General features: G+C 42.7%; 1 protein-coding gene across 2 annotated transcripts in view; it reads left to right on the top strand.

The window, feature by feature from the left end:
* The window catches only part of TMEM182 (transmembrane protein 182), a 69,509-nt gene extending 63,139 nt beyond the window's left edge, over nucleotides 1-6,370 (top strand). For both annotated transcript variants that reach the window (XM_060169298.1, XM_060169297.1), the window contains exon 5: nucleotides 3,263-6,370. In XM_060169298.1, the coding sequence (XP_060025281.1) occupies nucleotides 3,263-3,483 (221 nt within the window). In that variant the 3' untranslated portion in view covers nucleotides 3,484-6,370. The remainder of the gene's footprint in view (nucleotides 1-3,262) is intronic.
* Nucleotides 6,371-26,562: the final 20,192 nt, after the last annotated feature.

Here is a 26,562-nt window from a genome sequence, read left to right as displayed (position 1 = left end):
AATTGGCTAGCAGAAGCCCCATGATCTGGCTTCTGAAATGCCCACATTATTCTCTGAGCACATCTGTACTTTTTTGGTATAACATGATGTTCCAGATTCGTGTGGTACTTTCTGTCCCAGCCTGGACTCAACTATTTCTTAGAGATGTCCTAATTCCTGGTATTTAGAAGCCAAGATCTGGACACTTGGTGTCCTCCATGCTACTGGGGATTTGTTGCTCCCAGACCCTCTCAGGAAGCAGAGCCAGAAAATACATCTAGGTACATACACGCACAGAGGTATATTTTAAAACAAACATATACTTTTACTTCTATATTCATTCATCTATCTAAAGCCATAAATTCACACTGATATATTCAATTCTAAAAAAAACACCATAAAGTTCATTCTAGCTTTCCCCCTTTTCAAATTTGTAACTCCCTTTTCAGGCAGTGAAGAAGTTGACTCCAATTAACCTCAATATATGTATTTATTTGAATAGTCTAGCTATAAGTACCAGTCTCCTGACTCTTAGCCCCTTACTTCATGCAGGCCCCCATCATCCACTTTTGCTGCCGTAGTAGCTGAACCATTGGCCTTTGGTATAGTTTCTCCATGTTTGTTAGTTCATTTTCCTTCTGTTTATCTGTCAGTCTTTACCTACACACACACACACACACACACACACACACACACACACACACACACACACACACACACACACACACACAAATACACATGTATACATATAAAACGCTGGCAATTTAACGGGTAGGGAAAGTAGGGAAGTACTGTTTTACTCCATGGGTATAATCATAGGCTGATCTGATAGGAATTAAATGGACTATATCTCCAACTAGTGAACAAGTTAAAAAGTTGTAGTGATAGAAACAACTATTATTCATTGCTTTCAGGCTGTAATTGCTCTTCAAGTAACAGCAATAATTAAATATAAGTTAATTCTTCCTTATTAAGAATCATCTACATGATGTCCTGCAATACTTTCAAAAAATACTCTAAATTCAGTAATGGGTTTTACAATTTTTGAAGAAAAGGTGTATAAATCTACTGGTTTTTCATAAAGTAAATTTTTAAAAATGAAAATACCTGAAAGCACAAGAGATTCACATGATGTAAGGAAGATTAAAAAGAACAGGGGGCTTCCCTGGTGGCGCAGTGGTTGAGAATCTGTCTGCCAATGCAGGGGACACGGGTTCGAGCCCTGATCTGGGAAGATCCCACATGCCATGGAGCAACTAGGCCCGTGAGCCACAACTACTGAGCCTGCGCGTCTGGAGCCTGTGCTCCGCAACGAGAGGGGCCGTGATAGTAAGAGGCCTGCGCACCACAATGAAGAGCGGTCCCCCGCTTGCCACAACTAGAGAAAGCCCTCTCACAGAAACGAAGACCCAACACAGCCAAAAATAAAAATAAATAAATTAATTTAAAAAAACATATCAACAAATAATAAAAAAGGTTCGCAATGTGTTGGTATAAGGCAAATGGTATGCAAATAACCAAGCCAAACCTTTACATTAGCAGAGCATACTGTCTGTATATTTTCTGAAAAAATGTTTTGAAATGCTCAGAGTTGCTAGACAACACATGGCCTCACCATATTGTTGTCAAAATCTGAGGCACGGCTCGGCTCTGTGAGGAGTTTGCTCGCGGGCTATGGCTTTACTATGTTTCTGTGATGCAGTTGTCGTTCAGTGGTGAAATTGCTCTATTCTGTGCTCCGGTATTTGCATTTACATTACAGACAACACAGTGAAGGATGGTTCTTATTAGTGAAGCATCTACAATTGATTCTTCACAGCTTTGTAGTTTGTATCATGATTAGGAGAAAGTTTCAGCTCTGATGCTGACATACTTCAACATACGTATGGGCCCTTCTTCCGTGTTTACTTGTCAAGATTCTTTATGAAATTGATGACGCAAGAGGGAGAGGACATCCTAAATGCTGTAGGAGCACAATTAACCCCAGAAGAGTGATTGATGGCTAGGTTTGTAAAAGCAACTCCCTCCTGCCCACGTTCTCCAGCCTCTGCTTCTGATCACAGGGTGGTGTTTGCCTTCTAGACAGAATATCAATTAGGATATGGAGATTTTATACCTGATGGTTCAGTTAGTTAATTCAGAGAGTACAGTAGATCCTTGACAAGTTTGGATTGAACTTTTGGACAAATTGCAAGTGTCCTTAAGTATATGTTGCTTTGGGGCAAATTCGTATGCGGGGACCTCACTCACTAGTGGATCAGCTTAGCAGGCTCTTTTGAATCTGCAGCTCAGTGCAGTGGTATCGCCTCCTTCTGTTGCTACAATAACAGTCACATGGAAAAGCATATGCTTAGTAGTATTCTCAAATTTTAGCATTCATAAAGCTCTTCTGTCATATTGCTTGTTAAGGTCAAGGGTCCAACACCGTGGTACTTCTCTACCCTTATAATTCCAACAATATTTTTGAATAGGTAGATTGCAGTTACATTGAAATGGTTGATAAATTATCTTGCCTTCTAGTTAGTGGTTAAGCATTTTCCATCCCTCCCTCCCTCCTTCCCTCCTTTCTTTCTTCCTTCCTTTCTTTTGTTTAATAAGCCTCTTGATCTCAAACCTGAGGTTTTATATTCCACAGAATGTTTCTTAAAGAGTCATGTATATTCTTTTACATTAGTTCAGTGCTTCCATCTCTGTTCTGGTCTGGTACTTACCTTGGCTTCTGTTTTCATTGCCATATGTAACTGCAACACCAGTTAGCTGTGTTATAATAATATAACAAAAGTCAGAAAGACCTGAACTGAAAATCAGCTATGAAAACTACCAGCTGAGTTTGCATATACTTAAAACTGTGGGTTAATAGTACCTGTTTCACAAGTTTATTGTACATATTGAAAGAAATAATGTATAACAGTGCTTGTCACAAACGAGGCATACAGTAAAAATGGATAAATGTTAGAAAATAAATTCCGCTAGGCAGGGATCTTTGACTCTTAGAGTTCACAAGCACCTAATACAGTACCTGGCACACAGTAAGCACTCAGTAAATACATGTCATCTGTTGCCATTTTTCTTCTGCAACTATAGCCCTCACCACAGTGCTCTGAAAACTAAAGATCAATGATGTGCCTATAAAGCATACAATAAAAGGTCTGACACAAAGTAGGTGAGTTAGTTAGAATTATATTTTTATAGTTATATCATCAGGCGTATGATTGGTCTGATATAGCATTCTTGGGCAGACATCTTCAGAAAGGCTAAAGGTCTTTTGTTTTGTCCTTCTCAGGCATCCTGTTTTCCTTGGTGGTGATGCTGTATGTCATCTGGGTCCAGGCAGTGGCTGACATGGAAAGCTACAAAAACATGAAAATGAAAGACTGCTTGGATTTCACCCCTTCTGTGCTGTACGGCTGGTCATTTTTTCTGGCCCCAGCGGGGATATTTTTTTCTTTGCTAGCTGGATTACTATTTCTAGTAGTTGCACGGCATATTCAGTTACATCACTAATCAAACTGTTGCCACCAGTATTTTCTTGAGAGATTTTAAAACAGAGCATTTTTTTTTAAAATTTTGTCTCCGTGATCCTAGCATAGAATGAGTTGATGTAACTTTTTAGCTGCTATGTGAATTATCCATTTTACTTGGGATCTTCTCTAATAAGAGGGTCCTAGAATCTCTCCAGACTCCATCTTGCTTCCATCTTATCTAAGTGCTCTCAAGAATCTAGTTTTTTAGGGAACAGGTAACATGGGCCTTCCCTTCACTGCACTTGTTAGAGTTTGCGGGTAACAAAGGCCTGGCAGTAGCAGAAAACAGTCACCAGGGGCAAATCATGATTTGAGTTAAGCGTCCTCCTTGGCATTCACTTCTGCTGCTCTTAAAAAAATCCTTTGGAATCCCATATCTGATAAGAGGTTAATATCCAGAATATATTAAGAACTCCTACAGCTTAACAACAGTAACAGCAACAACAACAAAGCAAATACCAGATTTAAAAAGGGGCAAAGGACCCGAGCGGATGTTTCTCCAAAGATGATGTGCAAATGGCCAAAAAAAAAGTCCTTTGGAGATTAATTAAGAACAACAAACAAATGTTGTCAGAGAATTTACTCCATTTCTTCTCCACACACATAAATATCCACATACACATGTACTGACACCTGCGAGCAGATTATTCATTATTTAAAAATAGACAGCAGTTGTTCTTGTAGCAGGGGCTGCGTGAACTCACCAGTTACAACGGGTCACAACAAAAACAACATGTACTTATTCCACTTCCTTACGAAAAGCAAGTTTGGTTATGTAACGTATTCACTTAATTGTGCATGCTTACATAAATCTTAAACTATATTTAAAAGAAGCAAATCTGTACACCAAATCACATACAATGAAGATTGGATTCTTATGAACTTAAAGTGGGTTAATTGTATATGTAATATGGTTGAAAACATGTAAAAACCAAGCGCCTTCACTTTGTACATAATTCTATTCGATATTTTTAGATTTCATTTAAAAATTATATTGCTAATATGTTCAGCATGTGAAAATTTATTGATGAAATGTGCTTTTAATATGCACTCAGCTATAAACTTTCGAAATACTTCCAGATGAGGATGATAACAGCCTTGCTTTATTAAAGACCGTGAAATGTGAACTTTTCCCAAGATCTTACGGGTTATGGTTCTGATCATTTGATTCCCTTAACGGTCGTCTCTCCCTGTCTTCAGCTTTACAGCAGGTATGTTAACATATACAGATCTGCTATTTCCTTTAACCTCTTGGAAGATAACGTTTTGGGGATGGTTGTGGGAATTATTCTTTATTATTCACTAGAGTAGACATTTTGCATATCAAAGATTTTTGTTTGGCACTAACTTTGATTGAAATCAAATCCATCTGAGAAGCCTAGGTCGTATTTGCATTTTGGAAGCCTCCTGACAGAGGAGTTCCCTGTTAGTGAAGGAACAGAGGCCCTGCGTGGTGTGCGGCCTGTGTTTCAGGCACAGCATTTTACTCCGCAGCTGTTTGAATACCGAGGGCCTGACTCGGAGGCACATTATAGGGTGACCACCTAGAAGCCGCTGTAGGATAGAGGCGTGTGGCTTTCACTCCGGGCTCCCATGATGGGGAGATTGCCTGAATCTTCTCTGCACATCTTGTACTTTCCATTAAACCTTGTTTCAGTGAGAGGGCGCTCTGGGGGAAGAGCGAAGATCTGAGGTATCTGCAGATCACCAGGGCATTTTAGGGGTTAGTGACAGGGCTTGCGTGTTAAAAAAAAAAAAAAAAAAAAAGACTTCAGGGCCTTAACTGGTCTCTCAAGGCGTTTCAGTTTTATCATAAACGTTTTCCTGGTCCTTTCCTTTGTCTTTTTCTGTTTCATTTTTATATTGCTTCATTTATTTCTTTGCTTTTGGCTTGATTATTACAAAAATAATTATGGGTTCTGTTATTCACATTGACTGTGATATTAAGTTGTGGCATGCTATTAAGTTTTCCAGACGATGCTAGATGTATTTGCTTAGTTCATGTCATCTGTAAATACAATTCCTTTTTGTAGAACTTTGGAATGGAGCCTTTTTCTATGTATTATACATCATTTAAATTTCACATGCAAGCTGCTTTTAGTAAAGGTTTGAATATTTGTAATTTTCAGATGGTTACTCTTACTTTCTAATACTTACGCGACTACCGTTTATTTATCTTAAGGCAATTGACTGAATATCTGATGTACATGACACTTTCACACAGATCAACACTTTGGAAGTGTTTCATAGGTGTAATGCATCGGTCACACGAGTTCAAACACATTTCCTGACCTATTTCACCAGCAATCCACGGAAGAAAGGAAGGTGAATTGTATTTGCTGTGTCAATGAGTAAAATATACTTAAAAATAGCAGATATATTCTCGTCACAGCCTTCTATCTCATTTGGGGTAATATGTTTCCTTTTATTTCTCTATTTGGTGTATTGATTTATTTTCAAAAGCTTTCAAATGAAGTGTTAAAAATCTTTTTAAGAGGATTGATCTTGCATCATAAAGTTTCAGTTCAACAAATAAGATATCTTTTTGGTGACACTTCTAGAAAGAGTGAGGAGAGAGGGCAGTGAGTTATGTGCTTGGACTTTGGTGAAGGCTGTGATCTCTCCACACTGTGTTTGCCCAGGGAGTTTAGTTCAGTCGTGTGGCAGGGAGCACAGGAAACTGGCTAGAAAAACCCTCCAGAGACAATGAATGAAGATGTTCAATTTGGGGTTGAGTGTAGGACTTTAAATCATACTATTAGGTGTGCTCTTACTGGTCATTGGCTGCTTTTATGACTAATCTATGAAATGTATTTACTGAATTTGAAGATTAAATCCACTTATAAGAGTATATTTATATGATGGAAGAGGTGTCAGTGTTTGGTAATTATTAACTATCATCAACTTTGTGTGTGTGTGTATGTGTGTGTTACATGTATAAGTTTGGATAGAGTTAAAGTGAATAGTGGAAATCAGTACATTTGAGTAGCACATTTTTAAAAAATTCAGTTTCTCAGGGACACTAACATAGTTGTTTCCCTGGTGGGCTCTACCAGGAACGGCATCTCATACGAAAGAGATGAAATAGAAACTAAATTGGTATGGATTGTCTGAAGGAGTTAAATATATGGAGACATTTTTTCGGTGATGATCAAGTATAGGCAGAGAAATTCCAGCAAAATCCTAGGAATAAGGTGTGTTAGATACGTTAAAAACCAAGGAGGGTGGGGAATAGTTAGCATCATACATATTATAATAGCGTAAACTAAACAAAGGAACATTTAATCTGATTAGCAGGGAAAGAGGAAAGAAAGAAAGAAAAAGTTAGAGCTTAGAGCTTCTGAACTAGCCACAGCTTAGGCAAGTGGTAGGAGCTCTACCCTCAGGACCCTTACGGTCAGCCTGGGCTGGCTGTGGACGTGGGAGTATTAGAGAGAACAAGTCGGAAGTGACAGAGGAGTACAAGAGGCCCCCTCTGGCTTTCGAAGGGTCATTTTTCCCCCTCACTTGCAAAATTGAAGGGGCAATTGGATGGTTGAACTTTGTAAAATGATCCACCTCTGGTTGTAAAGAATCATATGGTATAGCTAGTAATTCTGTTGCACATGTATATGTATATATATATGTGTGAGATGTGTGTATGTGTGTGTGTATGTGTGTGTGTGTGTGTGTATATGGAGAGAGGGAGTGTGTGTAGAGAGAGAGAGTGCGTTTTCCCTCAGTACCTCCGTAGCCATGGGGGACTGGTTCCAGGACCCCTGCAGATACCAAAATACACGGATGCTCCGTCCCTTATATAAAATGGCATTGTATTTGCATATAACCTATGTATATCCTCCTCTATACTTTAAATCATCTCTAGATTACTTTTAATATCTAATACAATGTAGATGCTATATAAATAGATCCCAGCATGGCAAATTCACGTTTTGTTTTTTGGAACTTCCTGACATTTTTTTCTAGCATTTTAAATCCACAGTTGAATTTGTGGGTGTGGAACTGGTGGATATAGAGGGGAGGGCTGATTATACATCAGGTATCTATAAGTAGCTACAAGGTATCTATAAGTAAGTAAATTAGAATGATTTTTAATTCTTGAAGTGATGATTTTTCTGGTTCACACAAGTGACAGCGATAGTCTAACCTGGCTGTGTGAGGTAAGTATGGTTGGAGCCATTGGCATCCTGCACTGGTCCTGAGCATTGTGCAGGTGATTTAGGGGGGAGAAGACTCACTGCAATAAAATAAAAACTTTTAATATTCCATTCTTCTGGGAATCCAGGAGTTAATGGTTCTCCCTTTATATGGCAACTCTTTTTTTATCTTTTCTTAGCACTTCTTTATCCACTAATTCTAACAAGAGACTCTGCCACTGTTAAAAGATTCACCAGTGCGTGCAGACAGCACTGGTGTTGCAGACTCTCTAAACAAGTAGACATTTAAACAATGCAGCTTAGAGAAGAGTACAGTACGGCTTAAAGAGTAATGCTTGTTGCCTCATATTTTGCTGTGGGATATGCAAGACACTGTAAGAAATACTGGCATATTGTCTTCACCCCCCAAAAATACAAGAGACATTTTTTTCTCAAGATTTTTATGGGTATGTGTAAATATCTGGAGGGTTGTCAAACAGAAAGTTGGATTAATCTCTGTGTGTGTGTGTTTATATGTATATACATATGTGGTATGTATGCATATGTATTTGGATACAGATTTGGAGAAAACTGTATATTTGTCAGTAGGTATACGTCTGAATACACGTGTACCTATATACATAATATATGTGTATTTATAAAAATATTTTTACATCTATAATGTATACATGTATATATATATAAGAAATGCCTACATTTACATCATTGTTTGTGGATTTCCACATAGCTATCTGTCTCAGGCATTCCCAGGCTCTTAAGGTTTGCTGAACAGGAGGACACATGTCATCTTCATGCTATTGCATGCCTGTCCCCATGGAGGGTGAGGGGTATCGGGGAGACTCAGTGAGTGGCGTCATGGCCTCTCTCTCTTGGATCCAGGGCATATGTGGCATTGCATGTGCAGTGGACTATTCACTCTTACCCTGTGAAGGCCCAAGGGCAGTGACCCTGTCTTGAACATCTTCTAGCAACTGATACCTAGCAATTGATAGCTGTTGGTGAATAGTTAACAGTTATAAACTTTGCTGGATAAAAGGATTCCTTTATAAAGCAGCATGCCTTGCTGATACATTCATTCAGTCCCCCTGCAGAACATTAAGCCTAGTGGAGCCCCCCATGGATTCTTTATTTGGTTCACCTTAGGGAGAAGCTGATGGTGTGGTGGGGAAGGTGATAAATCTGCATCTGGAGACCTGCACTCCGATTCTGGATTTTAAACTTTTGGTTTGGGAAGTTATTCCACCTCATTTTGGTGAGTTCTTCATCTAAAATACTTACTAATTTATTCAACAGATACACACTAATTGTGTATACACCCATAATTGTGTACACACTGTACGTGACAAATGGTGCTAGATGTTGGGTATCACTAAACAAAGCAGACATTTAATTGTCACTCTTCACACTGGGATTCAAGGAAGAAATGTAGACAACAAACAAGTGAACAAAAAATAACTATGAATTTATAAATTGTGATAAATCCTCTAAAGAAAAATACACAAGACGTAATGACAGATAAAACCATGACTGTTGGATAGTCCGGGAATTTCTCTCTAAGAAGAGAATTCTGAGTATTCTGTTACATAAAAGATACGAAGCATCCATCTGGGTGAAAAGCAGCAGTGAAAGGATTTCAGGGAGGGGAACTAGGGGGAGCAAAGGCCTGAAAGTGGAAAAGAGCTTGGCATGTTCTAGGAACAGCAAGGTGGGCTGTGTGGCTGGCATGGAAGGGAGGGTTTGTGATATAGCTGGAGAAGTAGGAAAGGCCCCATGCTTCAGAACCCTTGAGCCATTAGAGTATAGTCTGAAGGGTAAAACTGAAAAAACTTGCTGGTGGGTTGGCTATGGGTTGAGATAGGGGCAAATTAAGAATTGCTTTCAGATTTCTAGCTTCAGTGAGTGAGTAGATGGAAGAGACTGGAACAGGGAAGACAGGAAGGCAAAGGCTTGGGGGAGAAAGGAATCCCTCGCTCGTTGTGATGCTGTAATAGTTGATAAGCCTGTGAAGGGTGCAAGTTGAGACGGTGGTGGATAATTGGATGTGGCCATCAGGAGCTCAGAGGAACAATCTGTGCTGGAGACTTACATTTGAGAGTCACCAGGTTGAAAGCCATGGGAAAGGTGAGACCACCAGGGAGGATGGCTAAAGAGAGTGACTCTCTGTGCCCTGGGAACCCAACATCTAGAGACTGAGCCAAAGACTGAGCCTGAAGAGAGGCCAGAAATAGACATGGAAGGATTGGTGGGAAATGTGATACTGAGGAAGCCCAGAGGGGTGACTGTTTTGAGAAGGGACTGCTGAAAAGATGACTAAGACGAGGAAAGAAAGGTGACCTTAGGCTGTGGAAGCGTGGAGGTTGTTTGTGACAGGGCCAGCGGAAGTCGTGGCATGGTGGTCAGAACAGAAGCCAGATTTGATTGGTAAGAGTAGTTAATGAGAGGTGAGGAAGTAGAGAAAGCTTGTTGTGCAACTTCTAAGAGAAGGTGGTCTTTGAAGGAGAGCAGTCACGGATCTGGGTGGAAGAGGGTATGAGGACCAGAGAAAGCATTCTGAAGACCTGGGAGAATGAGAGCAAGTCTGTGTGTTTTGAAAATTATCCTGTCCAAAGGGAAAGTTGATGATGTGGGAAGGCGTGGTGGCCGGAGTGGAGTCAAGGAGCTGCCAGTGTGTGTGGAGGGGCAGTGCTACCTGCCGCCCCTCAGAGGGGGTCCATATCTAAAAACACCCAGAATGTGGAGAGCACTCATTCCATTAAATTTGAGAAAAACAAACAAACAAAGATCCGGCTGTGCATTTACCACGTCCTTGTTCCAGCATTAGGTGTTGGGGTTACAGAGAGTTTGGCAAGTCCCTTGTCTAGGTCAGATGTAATACTCTTCATTGCTGGTCAGCCAGGCGTGTACAGAGGACCCCAGGGAGTCAACAGCAACGACAGCAGATTCAGTGTCTCAGTATGGATCCGTCAGGATCTTACTGCCTATCTAGACGATTCCATCTTGCTAGTGAAGCTGTAAAGCTCAATACTCCCTGACGTCTCCAGACAAGTGTTTGAGAAGGAGATTTCTTGCTTCCATCTGATGGCATTAGTTTTATTCCTTTCTTGAAGAATCTGGTGACTGTCAGAAAGCCATTCACTGGTGTGGTGGGAATACTCAGCTTCCTCTTTAAGGACAGTCAGAAGACACACCAGATAGTGCACTAGAGCCCTGGATCTGTATTTTTGATCTGGAAAAATACCCTAAGATAAAAGGAAAAGTACAGTATATGGAAGAGGGGTGATCAAATAAAACTATCAGAAAGAGGCTCAGTTTGGATTTTAAGACATTCTTATATTTCTTAATTCATCAGTAGTAAAATTAGAGGAGTTTATTTTTAAAACAGAATATGTAGAAGAGTTGTGTTCTTGTCTTTTTTTTTTACTACTCTCTCTCTCTGCTTGGCCTGACTGACTACGAGCACAATCAGTGGACCAACTCAAGGCTGCTGGGGTACATCTTATGCTCATAGATACTGTAGTTTTTGATTGATCAATAGCGTTATCAATACAGTTTATGATTTCTAATACTTTTGCCTGTCCACATGATAGCACGATGTTTCTCATTAATGTGGTTGTTTCATGACGTTGTTGTTTCAATCATAAAGTGTGAACCCCAAAGCCTACAATTTCACCAACTACCCAGCTTTCAGAAAAATAGTTTCTAAGTTCTGTTACTTCCTATTCACAGACACAATAGGACAGAAAAAAGATATTAAAAATACTGTTTAATTCTCCAAACTGTTTTTCTTTACAAAAGCAGTACATATTCATTAAACAATTCAGAAAGTACAAATGAGCAGAAAGAGAGAAATTTCACCCATAATTCGCCCACTAGAGTCAAGCAATATATAAATGGTTCTAATAGGTAACTAAAAGGGTCATACAGAAAAATGTTTTGTAAACTTAGATTTTTACTTAATATGACAGCTTTAACATTTTTGTGTCATTAAATATTTCAAAGATTGTCTACACTCTTTCACTATGAGCCAAGCCAGCACATCTCAGACACAGGCCAGCCTGGTCTGCGTTGGAGTCTCTGACTCTGGAGAGTGTACTGTTTTTGAGTCACTTTGTTGTTCTCCACGTGGACATATTTTAAAATGGAGGAATGATAGGGAAAGTCCACCCTAGGTTATTGTGAGTTAAATAATTGTGGACAGTTGCAAATCGTATCACAAGAATAATAGATTTCCACTCTAGATTTCCACTGAGTGAAAGTCCAGACAAGATTAACAATGGGCTGACTCTGATTCTTGAGCACCTCCTGTGTACCAGTAGCCTTTCATACGTTGTTTGGTGGTGTCATTCCCGTAGGGAGTTGAGGGCCCTGAAACTGGGAGGGTATGGAAATTGCCCAAGGCCACGCAGCTAGGAAGGATTGGAGATGGTTTTCTAGCTGTTTGAATCTCCATGCTCTTTCTGTGATACCACTTGGCTTCTCCCTAATAGTGGAGGGAAAATATTTTGAACATATTTCAGTAAAAACAGAACGATTTCTGTGAATGATTAGGGCTACAGCTTGGATTAGTTGCATGAATGAAAAACCACAAATTGAGCTACTTTTAGATCCTCCACTGACTACTCCCTCTATTGCAGTCTTTGGGCTTCAGGCATTAAATGGGATGGTGCAGATGTCAAGGTCCCTATGGCACACTCAGTGACATCAGTCACCTAAGATCTGCTATGAGTCTGAAGCCACTTGAATGGCTTATGCCCCTTGAGTGCAAAACAGAAAGCCCACTATTTAGAAAGCAGATACCGCCTTGCAGGAGTGTCTTCCTTGCCATATTATTGGAGGCCATTGCTCGCAGTGTTGGAGAGCACCTCCAGCTATGTGTAGGGAAAGGCAGTGGACTTAGGTCCCTTAGGCGGGTCACTGAGCCTCTTTACTTTTCTCCAAACAATATCATTGGTCAAAGCCCCCAGGACAGTGTCCAGTGTGTGGTTGGCTCGGAACAGATTTCCCACTGAGCACCAATTAGCAGGGGTGAAGGCCTTCCAGTTAAGAGAGAAGGCCCTGGAGAGAGGGAGAGAGTGAGCAGCAGGCTTGGAATGTGAGTTCAACTATTAGCAGTGTGATTTTGAACAACTATATAACTTCCCTCTGCCTCAATCTCCTTGTCCACAAAGTAAGGACAGCAAAAATGGTCGTGCAAAGTGTTTAGAACAGTGCCTGCCACAGAGTAATCGCTTAATACATGCTCTCTATCATTGCTATTCATTTTTATTTTATTCTAGTTTTGAATTACCATGTTTCTATAATTTCTGATCCAAGACTTCTTACCTTACTTTTCAAAGATTGTGGATATAATTTTTCCAGGACCATTTCTGTTTTCCTCATTCCTGCGCTTATTTTAGGAACATCTTACATCCCACTGACTCTGTGTGTATAAGATTGCCCAGGAGTGTGATGAGAGCTAGAAGAACTTGTGGGGAGGGGGACAACAGTAATATTAGGTCCCTTTTATAGAAAATAGACTGCCAAAGAAAAGTTATCTCAGAAGTTCCTGGGACGGGTTTCCATATGTGGTTGGCTAACCAAAAAAAAAAAAAAAAAATCCAAATTGAATTAGTGCCTTTTAAATGGGGAATACATTTAAGTATATATAAAAAGGAAGGCACAGAAAGGCAATGAAGAACGGCCCTCCGCACACCAGCCCTCCTTGCGCCCTCGTTACACGGGTCCACTTTGAACCAGATCGCTCTCCAGCCTGCTGCCAGCCACCACGTGGCTGCTTGGCAGTTAGTTAAAGCCCAGCTCATATTACTGCACTGCAGGGCTGGGCACCCGTGTCCCAACTGGTACACAACTGATCTACACAGAAATCAACTTCAGGTCTTCTCTGAAATTAAGTGTGAAGGCGTGATTCCTGTGATCCTCTTTTTCCTTTCTTTTGCTTTATTTCTTTTTGGAACCGTGCCTCTCTTGCACCACAGAGGAACTTCAGTTAGGTTGTCAGTCTGATAGACTGCGTTATCAGATACGTTAGCTTTCCTCCCTCTTCCGCTGGCTTAAGAGCTTCGAAACACAAAGAATAAAAAGTGCTAAATGGGATGAAATGACCTGTCCAGGGTAGACTCAGCATCTGTGAACGACTCAGAAACCCCCCAGCTTCAAGGCCCTCCAGTCTGAGTTGCTTTTTCCTTGGCTTTCCTCTCTTCTTCTCTTTTCGAACTGAAGTACTTTGTACATCACTGATCTTGGAAGATTGTTTCTTGAAACGAAACTGTTTTTCCCCAGCCTAAGAAGCCTCAGACCAGATTTGGAAGTGCGGTTGAGTGTTGAGCCTTAGAAGAGGAGATTTAAGCCTCACCTTCATTATGATACAGTATTTATATTTCACAGAATGTTCAAGAAAGACAGACAAGCAACTTCCAAACAGATTTGGCCAATACATACAATGGATAGCAGTGACCTGTGGTTTTAGGATTAGAGAAATAAAAATGTTTTAGAATGTGACTTGGTTAGAAGATACAGCTCTGTGCAGCTGTTAACCAGAGAGGAGGAATCCAGTTCCTGTCCTGTGAATGATCAGAGGGTATTAAACATGTCTCAGGTCACACGTAATAGAAAGTTATCCCTGGTGGAACAAATTAATAGAATTGCTAGTATTTATGGGAAAGTGGGAGTGAAGACACAGCTTCTACTCATGGCTGATGTAGGTTGTGATCTCAGGAAAGACATTGCTTATTTTTTCTATCTGTGAAATTGAAAGAGTCATTCTTTGAAAGAGCTTGGAAAACAAGGTCGCCAGCTCATGTCCCAGGTTGTCACATGTTATCTTTGCAAAAGAGCCATCAGGAAAACTGGTTATGATTTCTTTTTTTAATTAATTAATTTATTTTGGCTGTGTTGGGTCTTCGTTTCTGTGCGAGGGCTTTCTCTAGTTTTGGCAAGCGGGGGCCACTCTTCATCGCGGTGCCCGGGCCTCTCACTATCGCGGCCTCTCATAGCGGAGCACAGGCTCCAGACGCGCAGGCTCAGTAGTTGTGGCTCACGGGCCCAGTTGCTCCACGGCATGTGGGATCTTCCCAGACCAGGGTGCGAACCCGTGTCCGCTGCATCGGCAGGTGGACTCTCAACCACTGCGCCACCAGGGAAGCCCCTGGTTATGATTTTGACATCCCTCCTGGTTCTGGTGCAATTACCATCCGGCATAGTAGTTAACTCCCCAGCGATGGCCCAGCTAAGGGGTGTTGCTGATATAACCCCTCTGTGATGGAGTCTCCACAGTAGGTACTGAGTAAACACCGCCTGGATGAATGAAGGACTGAGTGAGTGAAGGGAAGTGGTCAGGGTGAGGCGAGCCCAGAGCAAGGTCACTTTTATTGATGACTTAGAAGAAACAGAAGCAGCATATACATGTTTATATTAAACACATATTCTGTGGCTTATTTATGTTCATTTAGAAAAATGAAAGTCATTCTTTAAAGAGTTGGAACAGAGCAGAAGTTAGCAAATCTTCTGGATTCTGTCTTTCTCTTTTAATGTGTACTCATTAGCAGGAGGAGTTTAAGTGCAGCTAAGTTAGGGGTGGCTTGCTCAGCAACCAGGTCCTGCTTGCTCTTCACGTACACCAAGCATGACTGCATTAAGAATATCCTATGTCCTTGGAGCACTTTGTTGAAACATACTTCATAAGAAAAGGTAGTAATAATGTCACAGAACTGGCTCCTGTTATACTTTCTAGGGACCAGGCCCCTAGTTTATGCCACAAAACCAGAACAGGTAGTTGTGTCAAGATGTGGCTCCTGGCCCCAGGACAGCCAGACCATAGTCTATCCAACTGCTTGTGACTTAGGACCGTAGCCCGGGACAAAAGTTGGGCAGTTGGGTTCTTCTCCTTCTCCCCTTCCTCTTTCTCTCTTCTCCCCCAGCTGCTGCTCTCCCAGAAACTTATACTGGGGACATATGCAGAGGTGTAAGTGAAGCCGGATCTAGCCTTTGTACCCCAACACCAAATTAATTCTCGGAGACAGAGTTTCGGGTGAAGTAGAAAAGAATGGCTTTATTGCTTTGCCAGGCAAAGGGGGCCACAGCGGGCTAATGCCCTCAGAACTCTGTGTCCCAACCTGGAGGGGTCGTGAGGTGTTTCATAGTAATGGTTCCATGATAGCGTGTTGGCTCATGGACACTCTTCTGATTGGCTGGTGGTGAGGTCATCGGGAGTCAGCATCATCAACCTTCTGGTTCCAACCAGTCTGGGGTCTCCGTGCTTGTGGGCAGCAGACAGTTAACTTCTCCTGCCTGGAGTGGGTTTCAGTACCTGCAAAACAGCTCAAAGATATTGTTCTGTGCATCCTTCGAGGGGGAACCAGGACCCTGCCCCAAGGCTGCACTGTTGTGTCCTGACTGCTCCTCCCTTGTCTCTGCATCCTCTCCCTTCCCTGATTAGTAACTGTTTGAACCTGCTTGTTGGAACGCAGGGTAGGTCCTGGAGGCTGAATGAAGCCTATTTCCTGTAATCAAGAAATGGATGGGGGACACAGAAAGGCTTTCGTGCCCAGGAGCCAGCCCTACAGGCCTCTGCTCGGTATCATAAGGAAGTAGTAGAGACAGAAGCCAGCAGTCGTCATGGGAACAGTCAGAAGGCTTAGGGGGATGGAGACATTAGAAAGCACATGAAGCTTTTTGCCAGCGGGTCAGGAAGTCACCCACATGAGAGTGTAGAGGGGCCCCATGAATACCAGATGGCTGTCGTGAGGTCCGGAAGCTTTTGCTGCTGTGGCTGTTGGTGCCCCCTGGCCTCCAACTCAAGGATCCAGTCAGCCTAGGCCTTTTTGTGTCCTGTTCTTGGCTTTTTGTGAGACTTTCTCTTCTTGTACCATCTGTTTTGTTCGAATATTCCCCTCCCCCATTTACACTAGCTGAGGGAGTCCACATTCTTGGCAACCCAAAGAGCCAAACCAAAACTGGAAAGGAAAATATAGGGGCAGTCGCCCCACGATAGGTCAGTTCGTGTTACCTGTAAGAGTAACAGGGCGAGAGGAGCAGGCAGTGTGTTCGTGTTGCTTAACGTACCGTGGAGGGAATCAAGAAGTCTGTATCAGTGGAGGATTGATTATTCACCCAGTTCTATCTCAGGGTTTATGTCTTCTGCAGAGTATTTGGTTTCTAATCTGCCCCCATTCATTGTTATAGTCATATAAATGTCTTATTACTCTTGCTAATTTCAACATCTGAAACTTTACCTATTATTTTTAATACCATCATCCTCAGATTTCATGAGCAATCGATTTTTGACAACCATTCCATACAAATGACCCTTCTTATCCTGTAGACTCAGGATTCAGGATTCAGAAGGGCTGGATTGCTGGCATAAAGCCCTGGTGCTCTATGAATGAATAGGTCTTGAAGCACTTAGGTTTAAAGCATTCTGTGTATAGAGGTGGGCAAGTTCATGATACCAGCTCTGATAAGGAGGCTTTTGTGAGCTACCCTGGGAAGTAGGCTATTGTTTACAACACTGGAGCTTTGGGAGAATGCATTCTAAGTTTCAACCAACTGGCCGACCGTTTATAAACAGGGGCCCATCTGCATACATTTTCCATGCAGTCATGTTAAAAGAAGAGTGATGAAGAATTTCAAACACAGAACTCTGGTTCTTGGGATACGCTTCATATGTGAGTTTCCACCGTGACTTATGACAGACGTGATGTACCCAGCTAACATGGTACTTGTAAAGAAAGGCCAGGCGTGGTTTTTGCTATAATGCTCCTTTTTTCCCATAGTATACAGACCTACATTTTCTTCCATATTATATGTTTAAAGGTGAAATATATGTGCCAAGTAGAGAAAACTCAAGAAAAATGGAAAATATTGACATAATTCATGTTTCTGTGCCCATTTCTGCGTGCCCAGCATGCAAGAGTGGTTGTGATGGACACAGTGGTCACATTTTTCACTGGACTTCATCCACCTTCATCCTTTATTCTGCCAGGTTTCCACTTTGTACATCATCGAAACATAGCCCAAGGATGTATTTCGGAATTAACCCTTAGGTTTCAATGATTCTCTTCAATCTTCCTCCAAGTTCTATCCAATGAAAATACTTCCTGTTTTTGTTATCATAGTTGCTGTTGCCCTTTTCTGCTGGATTTATATGTCCATGTGTACATTTCACGATTGTGATTGGAAAAGGCCACACCCAACTTGATAAGGTACAGACACTTAAGTATCACTCTTTGAAGGTCCTTAGAGGGTTTTGTTGTAGCATTCATTCCTGGGGAATGTTGACACTGGCGCTAGGAGTTTTGAGCCAATGGCAGCCTCACATACAACTGTGTTCAAGTCCAGCACTTAAACATAAGCCAGAAGAAGTTGGAACTATGGCAAACCGCATTTATAATATCGTTTGAGGGACAGCTGGGGTCAGGGCTAAATTTTAATTTATCAGATGCAGAGACGCAACTCTTGCATAACAATAAGCACAGGCTATCTCACTGAATGGAAAATAACCACATTTTCACCTTGGAAAATATATTCTAAATAGGACAGTAATTGTTTTTAGGAAGCTATTCATGACTTCCTTTTTTTCCCCTCTACTTTCAAGAATCATCCAGGAATAAGGTAAACTTTTTATCATAATTTATACAATGTGGTAATTTTTTGAATAGTTTAGAATTTTTATAGCCTGATGACAGACCTGCCAAATTCCACACAGCCATTGTGCACTGGCAGGGAGATGGGCTGGGATGACCTGCTGGGTCCTCCACATCTCTGACGTCTGAGAGTCTTTGAAATACATCCCAGAGCTTAATTATGACAGCGGTCTTTATTATTCTGAGCCCTTAACAGCATACTTCACGGGAATAATGTAAGGAGAGAAGAGCTGGTGCCTTAGCAGTGGTCGACACAAGAATTGGAACAGGCGATTTCAGGGAGGAACTTCCCTTTTGCAGGCGGGTGGGAGGTCGGAGGAGGAGTGGTGGGTTAGGGAATAAGAGGGTTGCTGGCAGGAACTTATCAAACTAATTCTCAATCATTTGTCCACAGTCTGGCATAAACTAATTATGGATATACTTTTTGTAGAAATAACAACCATGTTCATTTTGACCCTTTGCATCGATCTAAGCAGGGTAGATGTCATTCCCATCCTGCACCACATGCAATCCCGGTCCCAGTATCTCCTCGGAATTGTTGTGCATGGGGACTGGAACATCAAGCACCAAGCTATTTTCAAAACTTTTTATTTTTAAATAAATGTAAACTTACAGAGCAGTTGCAACTATAGACAGAGAAACCACAGGACAACTCTCAAGAAATTCGCTCTGGTACAATACCTCTAACTAAAACTGCACACTCTTTTCCGTCTCACCAGCCTTTCCTCCAATGTCCTTCACTGTTCCAGGATCCAATGCAGGTCCCACACTGCATTTAGTTGCAGGGTCTCCATAGCCTCCTCCCATCTGTGACCTTTCCTTGGTCTTTCCTTGTTGTTCACGACCTTGACACTTTTGAAGGGTACCGGTCAATTACCTTGTCAGGTGTCTCTCATTTTGGGATTGTGCGATGTTTTGACAAGTTGGAGCTATGGCTTTTGGGAGAGAATATCACAGAGATGATGTAGCCTTCTTGGTGCGTCATATCCTGAGATGCAGGGCATCGATGTCCCACTACTGGTGATGTCACCTTAATCAAGGTGGGGTCTGCTAAGTCAGCAACATAGAACGTATTCCATTTCTGTGAATGGGGCCTGGGTTAGCAAAAGAACTTAGCTAAACTCGTGTTAACTATTAGTTTAGAAGACATACAGTTTAAACTGCATGATGGGCCTTGAGTAAGTATCCAGTGCTTTGAATCGTTGGTTGGGCTCGTGTGATTCATTTCAGTGCTCTGTGATTTGTGGCCAGCATGGTGGATATAGGTCTGAACACATCTCTGGTAATGCTGTGGTTGTGTGTAGCCATCAGTGAGTCAAGCCCTGACCTCCCTTTGCCTTGGTCTTAACTCTGAGGCTGAAGGATAGTCCCTTGATGAGCACTGCACACAACAGCCCCCCTAAAGGAAGGAGCACTGATCCAGTGACCACCTTAGGAGTTGTCTTTTTTATCTGCCTGTGCCACATTTATCTTTTTTTCCCCTTAACCCTGCGAGATAGGAAAATCAGAAAGAGTGTCATCTTCATTCCATAAATTGAAAACAAAACCAAACCCACCCAAAACTGATGAACCGATGCGGAGAAAAGTTCAAGGACTTGCCAGGGTTCTATGGCCGTGGCAGTGCAGCATCAGTGATGGGACCCAGGTTCTCTGATGCTTAGTCCACTGACCTGCCCGGACACTCAGTGCACTCCAGCAGGAGAGGCTGGGCTGCTGCAGGTCCAGAGCCGTCCAGCACATACGCAGGTGGCTCCAACTCTGAATTTATTACCAAGTTATTATGAAAGCCAAGGAACGTTAGTTAATCACTCTTGTTTCTCCACTTCGTGATTGTTATTTCAGGAATAAAATATTCCTGGGGTTTACTTCTAATTTAATGCCAAGATGCAAATTGTACCTCACCTGTTTCACCTGAGGTGTTATTTATGCCCAAATTACACCTCCTAGATGAGGACCCATTGTGCATGTTGCCTCCTTTGGAAATTAAATATAATAATAGTAATCAGCTGCATACAAAGCAATTGTAGGGGGTGGGAAAGGCTCAAAATTTGTAACAGCTCAGGAAAAACCATCATCAGGGAAAAGCGCTATGGAAATGCTCAATGCAGACGTAAGAATTATGACATCTCTGCCAATTTACCACCAGGGGCCAGGGTAACACAAATGCATGGTAAACGTGAACTTCGTTCAACAAATATATATTGGCTACATGTAACGTCAGAGTCTAAAGCTAGAGGGGGTTTTATATAACAATAACCGCAGCTAAAATTTTTGAATAGACAATTTTTTAAGAACAGCTTTAGGTTTATAGCCATATTAAGCAGCAGGTACAGAAATTTCCCATATGTCCTCTGCCCGCACCCTGATCCCAGCAGCCTCCCGCGTTATGAGCATCCTTCACTAGAGTAGTACATCTGCTAGAACTGATGAACCTACACTGACGTGTCATTATCACCGGTGGGTTACGTTAGAATTCACTCTTGGTGTGCGTTCTGTGGGTTTGAACAAATGTATAAGGACATGCAGCCACCATTGTAGTATCATCCAGAGTACTTTCACCACCCTAAACATCCTCTGCTCTGTCTGTTCATCCCTCACTCCCCTCAACTCCTGGCCATCACGGGTCTTCTTACTGTCACCACACTTTTACCTTTTCCAGAATGTCATATCGTTGGAATTATACAGTATGCAGCCTTTTCACATTGGCTTCTTTCACTTACTAATACCCATTTATATTTCTTCTATGTCTTTTCATGGCTTGATAGCTTATTTCCTTTTAGCACTAAATAATATTCCATTGTGTGAGTGTACCACAGTTTTTCTTTTTTGAAAAGTCTATTCACCTACTGAAGGACATCTTAGCTACTTGCAAATTTCGGCAATTATGAATAAAGCTGTTATAAACATTCGTGTGCAGGTTTTGTGTGGACATAAGTTTTCAGCTCCTTTGGGTAAACACCAAGGAGTGTGATTGCTGAATCGTATGTTAAGAGAACATCCAGCTTCGTAGAAATAGCCAAAGTGTCTTCCACTTTGTGTACCCCCCCAGCAATAAATGAGTGTTCCTGTTGCTCTGATCCTCTCTAGCATTTGGTGCTGTCAGTACTCTGCATTGCGGCCATTCTAATATGTGTGCAGTGGTATCTCATTTTGCTAGAAGCTCTTGAGGGCTTACTATGTACCGGACACTGGACCAAGCACGATAAATGAGGATCTCATTTAATGCTTGCAAAAATCCTAAGAAGTGAGCGCTATGATTTCATCTTTCCCCCTTACAGAGAAGTAAGGGGAAGCTCAGAGAGGCTACATAACTTACCCATGGTCCCATAAACAGCGAGCACAAAGCCACGTGGGCCGAGGAGCTCCTGTGGAATGTGCAGCCGATCTTGGACAGTGCAGTTCCTCCACACGCCCCTTTTACAAGGACCTTGACTCCAGATCTCTGAAGGGCTCCCTGGAAGTCACAGCTGATTAGGGGCAGGAAGAGAACCGGTCTTTGTCTGCCCTGCCCAACTTCTCAGCCATCAGTCATGTGGAGACTGGCCTCCGATATAATGTGTGCAGTTCAGGATACTGATGAATCTTGATATATGACAGCTATTCCAAGGTTCTCAAACCCAGTGCTTATTTTGAATGTATTTAATTTAATGCTCAGATGAGAGACGGAAGACCTCTCTTGACTGCAACATAAACTTAGCATCGCCTTGCTATCTGCTTGAAATATGCTTTCTGCCCCGCACACGAACACCAGGCGCAGATGAGCCTCTGTGTTATTACGGGACCTCCCTCCAATGCTAACTGTTTTCTTAGGTAGTTTCCATTCCCAGCTCTATGGTACCCGTGGTGTTTCTAATTTTTTCATACGTGATAGAGAATTCTTAGAACATTAGTTCCAAGCCAGTTCAATTTTGTAAACAAACGTTAGACATAAGAAGGTGACGTTTGTGGATTTTTTTCAGTTGAGGTGGCTGTAATTCCAAAAATGTCAAGAATTATAGAGTTGCTCATTCAAATAAGGAAAATCATTTGTTTCTAACTTGAATTAGAGAATACTAGAAAAGCACCAACTGTAAAGCACTGACTAACTTCTACAGATTTCCTGTAGAATTCTTTGCTGTTGTTAATAGGATGGAGATTCTGTTCCTGGAAAGAGGAGAACGTGTAAAACTGATGGCAGAGTCAGGGTGAAAGAGGCCAGTGCAGGCCGTTATGATCTTTACGTGCGGAGGTGCTGTGAGCAGGCTCTGTGGGACCCTGGAGCCCTGTGATGCCATCTTGATGGGACCACTGAACCCCCCATGCAGCACGGTTCACAGAACAGGGGTGGAGCTGGAGCGGGCGGGGGACGGGCTGGTGCAGGGGCTGAGGGGGGTCGGGGAGGGGTGTGAGCCTCACTCCACCAGGCGGTAGAGGTGGGGCTGACGGGCCCTTAGCACCTCCTGTGGACTTGCTTTAGCTGCGTTCTCCTGTTTTCTGTTCATGGGCTACAAATGCCTTCACAGTGACCCTAGTAAGAAATACTCTAACACAACATTGTAAAGCAACTATATTCCAGTAAAAATTAATTTAAAAAAAGAAATATTGATTCATATTTTTAGATGACCATTTACAAATTCACAAAGCCTTATTCCCTTTACCTCGATGAACTAAATTGTCCACTTCCACCCCCATAAATGGTGTTGTATTTCTATTTCCCTACTTTGGGTTAGGTTTCGTGAGTCTTAAATTTCACAACAGAAAACCACGAAGCTCAGTCCTCACTTTCGACAGAAAGCTCAAGTTTGAACCGAGGACCTAACTTTGTTGGTTCAGAAACGTACTGTTTTTTCTCTTAGTTCCACCACCGGGTACAGTGGACCGCAAACACCCTGGACATGGTCCTCCTCTCAAGGGCTCCTGTGTTCACGGGGTGTAAAGCACATAACTATGTGGTAAGTGTGTATAACGTGTTAGGATGTGCAGGGGACGGAGGGCTTCATTTACCTGCAGGTGGTTGGGGAAGGTTTTCCAGAGGAAACTACCACGTACTGTCCCTATCTCTCCCCAGCGCCCCCTGGTGATTCACAAGTCACCCTTGTCGTTTCCCACATGGAGGCCCCTTCTCACTTGTCAGTAGTAACATCCTGAGGCATCAAAATCCTCAGCACACTTTGGACACTGGTGCAAAGGACAAGGAGGTCACCGATGGCATTTGCAGTGGGAATGAGATCCGGGGCGCATTTTAGAAATGGGGCTCCGTGGAGAATGGATGCTGGGGCCTGGGGTGAAATGACCGTGAGCGCTTGAACCCATGAGGGTGTCACAGCTGCTCAGGCAGAGAGCCCTGGGAACTCAGCCAAGCCCCTGGCACAGGAGGGGCAGCGAGGGGATGGATTCAGATACATCTTGGATGTGAGAAGTGAAGAGGAGGAGTCAGGGATGGCTTGTCTCTTACAAGGTGCGTGAACCAAGTCCTGGGTTCCATCCGAGGGAACCGCAGGTCTTCTTGTTGGGACTACTCTAGAGCACTGAGTAACCCGCAGCGATCGTGCTTGTGTTTAATATTTCTGATGGGCTCAGCTTCCCGGTTGATTTCCACCTGTTTATTTTGCTCTCTTCTTCATTTGACCACAAGCACTTTGGTCACCAGGAGTTTTCTTTTTGCCTTTGTACTTATGTTTGTTTTACATGGCGTAAACAATGGGTGCTAAATACAAGCGACATGCCATTTTCTGATTGGTTAGGATCCCGAAAAGGACATCAAAGCTGTCCTCTTAAGAGGCTCTGTGGATTTAGTCTGTTGATTTAAATGCTTTAGAAGGAGGGAGAGCAATTTCCAAAAGCCGAAGGACCCATCTGAGTTAGCACTGATTTCAAATTTATTTGCTTTTAGCGGCTTCACGTCATACCCAGCACCCTATCCTAGATAGTCGAAATGTGCCTTTTCCGTTTTTTTTTTGAGACTAGAACAGCACAAGTGTAGGTGTTAGATATGACTGACATGGCAGATGGTGTGACTTTGGGGGTCAATATTGAAACACCTTGAAACTCAAATGCACTGCAGCTGTAGCTCGTGGCCAAACTGTTCAGAGAAAAGTGTTTGCTTACACACTGCCAGTGTGGTGTCATTCTCAGCATGTGGCTTGTGAAGTCAGGAGGCCAGCAATTCTACAGCAGAGAAGGGCACGGGGACGGAGAATCCCAGACTGATGGGTAAGAATGAGTTGCACAGATTACAATGGACAAAAAGAAAGTTTCTCAGGGATGCCGCAAACTGGGGAAAGGAGTGTAGAATTCTTTTGGGGAAAAAAAGTAACAAGGAATGGAAGTCACATCAATTCCTAGTGAGAAGCAGCTCTGAGTGTGTCATTAGAAGAAAGAAGAAACTGAACCCACCTCCTCACAAATCGTAAAATAGAGGTTGTAACTTGCAAAATCGCCACTAGAGGGCTTGCTTCATCTATAAAGAAAATTTTCCCTCGGAAACCCGGGGAATTTTCCAAAAGGCTCTTGAGCACATCTCAAAGGGTGGCGGGGATTAGGGTGGCGGGGGGAGGGGAAGAAAAGGGCAGCCTGAGCTAAGAGGCTTCTATCCTTGGGTAACAACTGGGGGAGGTGTGTGTCTCAGCATGAAGCCACTGCGGCTTACGAGGCTGGTTTTTCCTGATTGTTGTGGCCTCAGTATACACAGCACATATTCCAGGGACAAATTCAAGACTACTTCCTCCAACCTAAGTCTTCTATGGGGGGACACAGATCTGGCGAACGCTCCACTGTGCTCCACAGGGCCTGTCCACCTAAGACGGGGCAGGAACCACAGTGGATGCAGGCGTCTTCCTGGGTCGGGAAACTGCTCTTTTGGGCACAGAGAATAGGGGGCCACAGAGTGCGTGTCTGGCCAACTCAACATCATAGAGAGGCTAAAATAGAGACCTGAGGGATAAAAGCAAAAATGGAGAGAGATGATTAAAAAAAGAGCATTTGACAGACAATGTAAAATTCCAGCTTCTTCCACAGAAAGCAAAATATTCCCAGAAAGGAGCAAATTCCCAGCGATAGGGGGAGTCGGAACTCAAATAAGAGCTGCAACGGTAGGCATTCTTTGTTGGTAATCCCTCCATTCTTATAACATTTTCCAGACCTGCCATTGCATGAACTACGTAACTGACAAATCTTCAACTCACATTATATTTAAGTGGTTTCCCCCATCACTTCTCACAGTTAAAAATACATCACATAAATTACTATCCTGCCTAGTGAAATATGCAATGACTCTGTTGTCTGCCGTTTATTTCTAAAACATTTTGGCACTCTCCGCGGAAGTCTTCTTCTCAGTTACGGCAGGGGACTTTTTTTCAGTTTTACTTTGTTATTAAGTACAGCATGACAGAGACCCACGGATGGTATCATGGCTGGGGTGTGATGGAGGGGACTGATGGCTACATGCAGAGGCGGGAGAGGAAACTGGGCCAGTCACACAGCGACAACGAGATGTAGGCTTGTCCCCTTCACTTGCCAGTCCCTGGGGATCTTGCTGCTTTGGGACCTGGCTGGAACTCACCCAGCTCAGAGGGCCCCAGAATCTGGGTAGGAATCATCCTGAAGAGCTCCGCACTCACCCGATGAGAAGCGGCAGCTGCTGTAGGAAGGCAGGGGAGAACCTGCCGCCCCCCACCGTCCCTGCCCAGGATCCCCCAGTGAGGACGGGGCTGAGCAGTGCTTTCTTCCCAGCAGGTGTCACTGTGGAATTATTAAAATAGGGAGAAGAAAAGGAGCTGCGTGTTAGCTAGCTGAGCCGCAAATCAAAGGCCTTGAACCAAAATTTACCCAGGCTACGTAGCAATGACACGGAGGAATCAGAAACACTCCCTCCGCTGACTCCGAGGCTGAGAATCTGCAGTGACTGTTGTCTTTGATCTCTTTAATTCACCTGGCTTTTCAAGTTTTAAGAAACACAATCATCCATACGGACATTAACGAGGTAGATACCTACATTTCACAGTGTCAGTAACCATATAAGTGTTTCTCCCATTTGCTGGCTGTCTGGAGAGGTGTTTTGTTTGTTTCTTAATGAGGAGGGGTAAGGTGTTATAGAAAGAACTCAGGAATCTAAAGCTCTCGGTTCAGATTCTTGCTTCTCCACCCCATGTGTGTGTTACTTTGGACAATTTACATAATTTAGAGCTTTCAAGCTCAGTTCTATCACAGGGTAATTGCGAAGGTTAAATAAAATAATATTCATGAAAGCACCTCTTATGGTTAGTTAAATCTGAATCCAGATGCATC

The sequence above is a fragment of the Lagenorhynchus albirostris genome, chromosome 13, assembly GCF_949774975.1.
Source record: "Lagenorhynchus albirostris chromosome 13, mLagAlb1.1, whole genome shotgun sequence".
NCBI lineage: Eukaryota > Metazoa > Chordata > Mammalia > Artiodactyla > Delphinidae > Lagenorhynchus > Lagenorhynchus albirostris.
The sequence above is the reverse complement of the archived record's forward strand: the minus strand, read 5'-3'. Positions and strand labels throughout refer to the sequence as shown.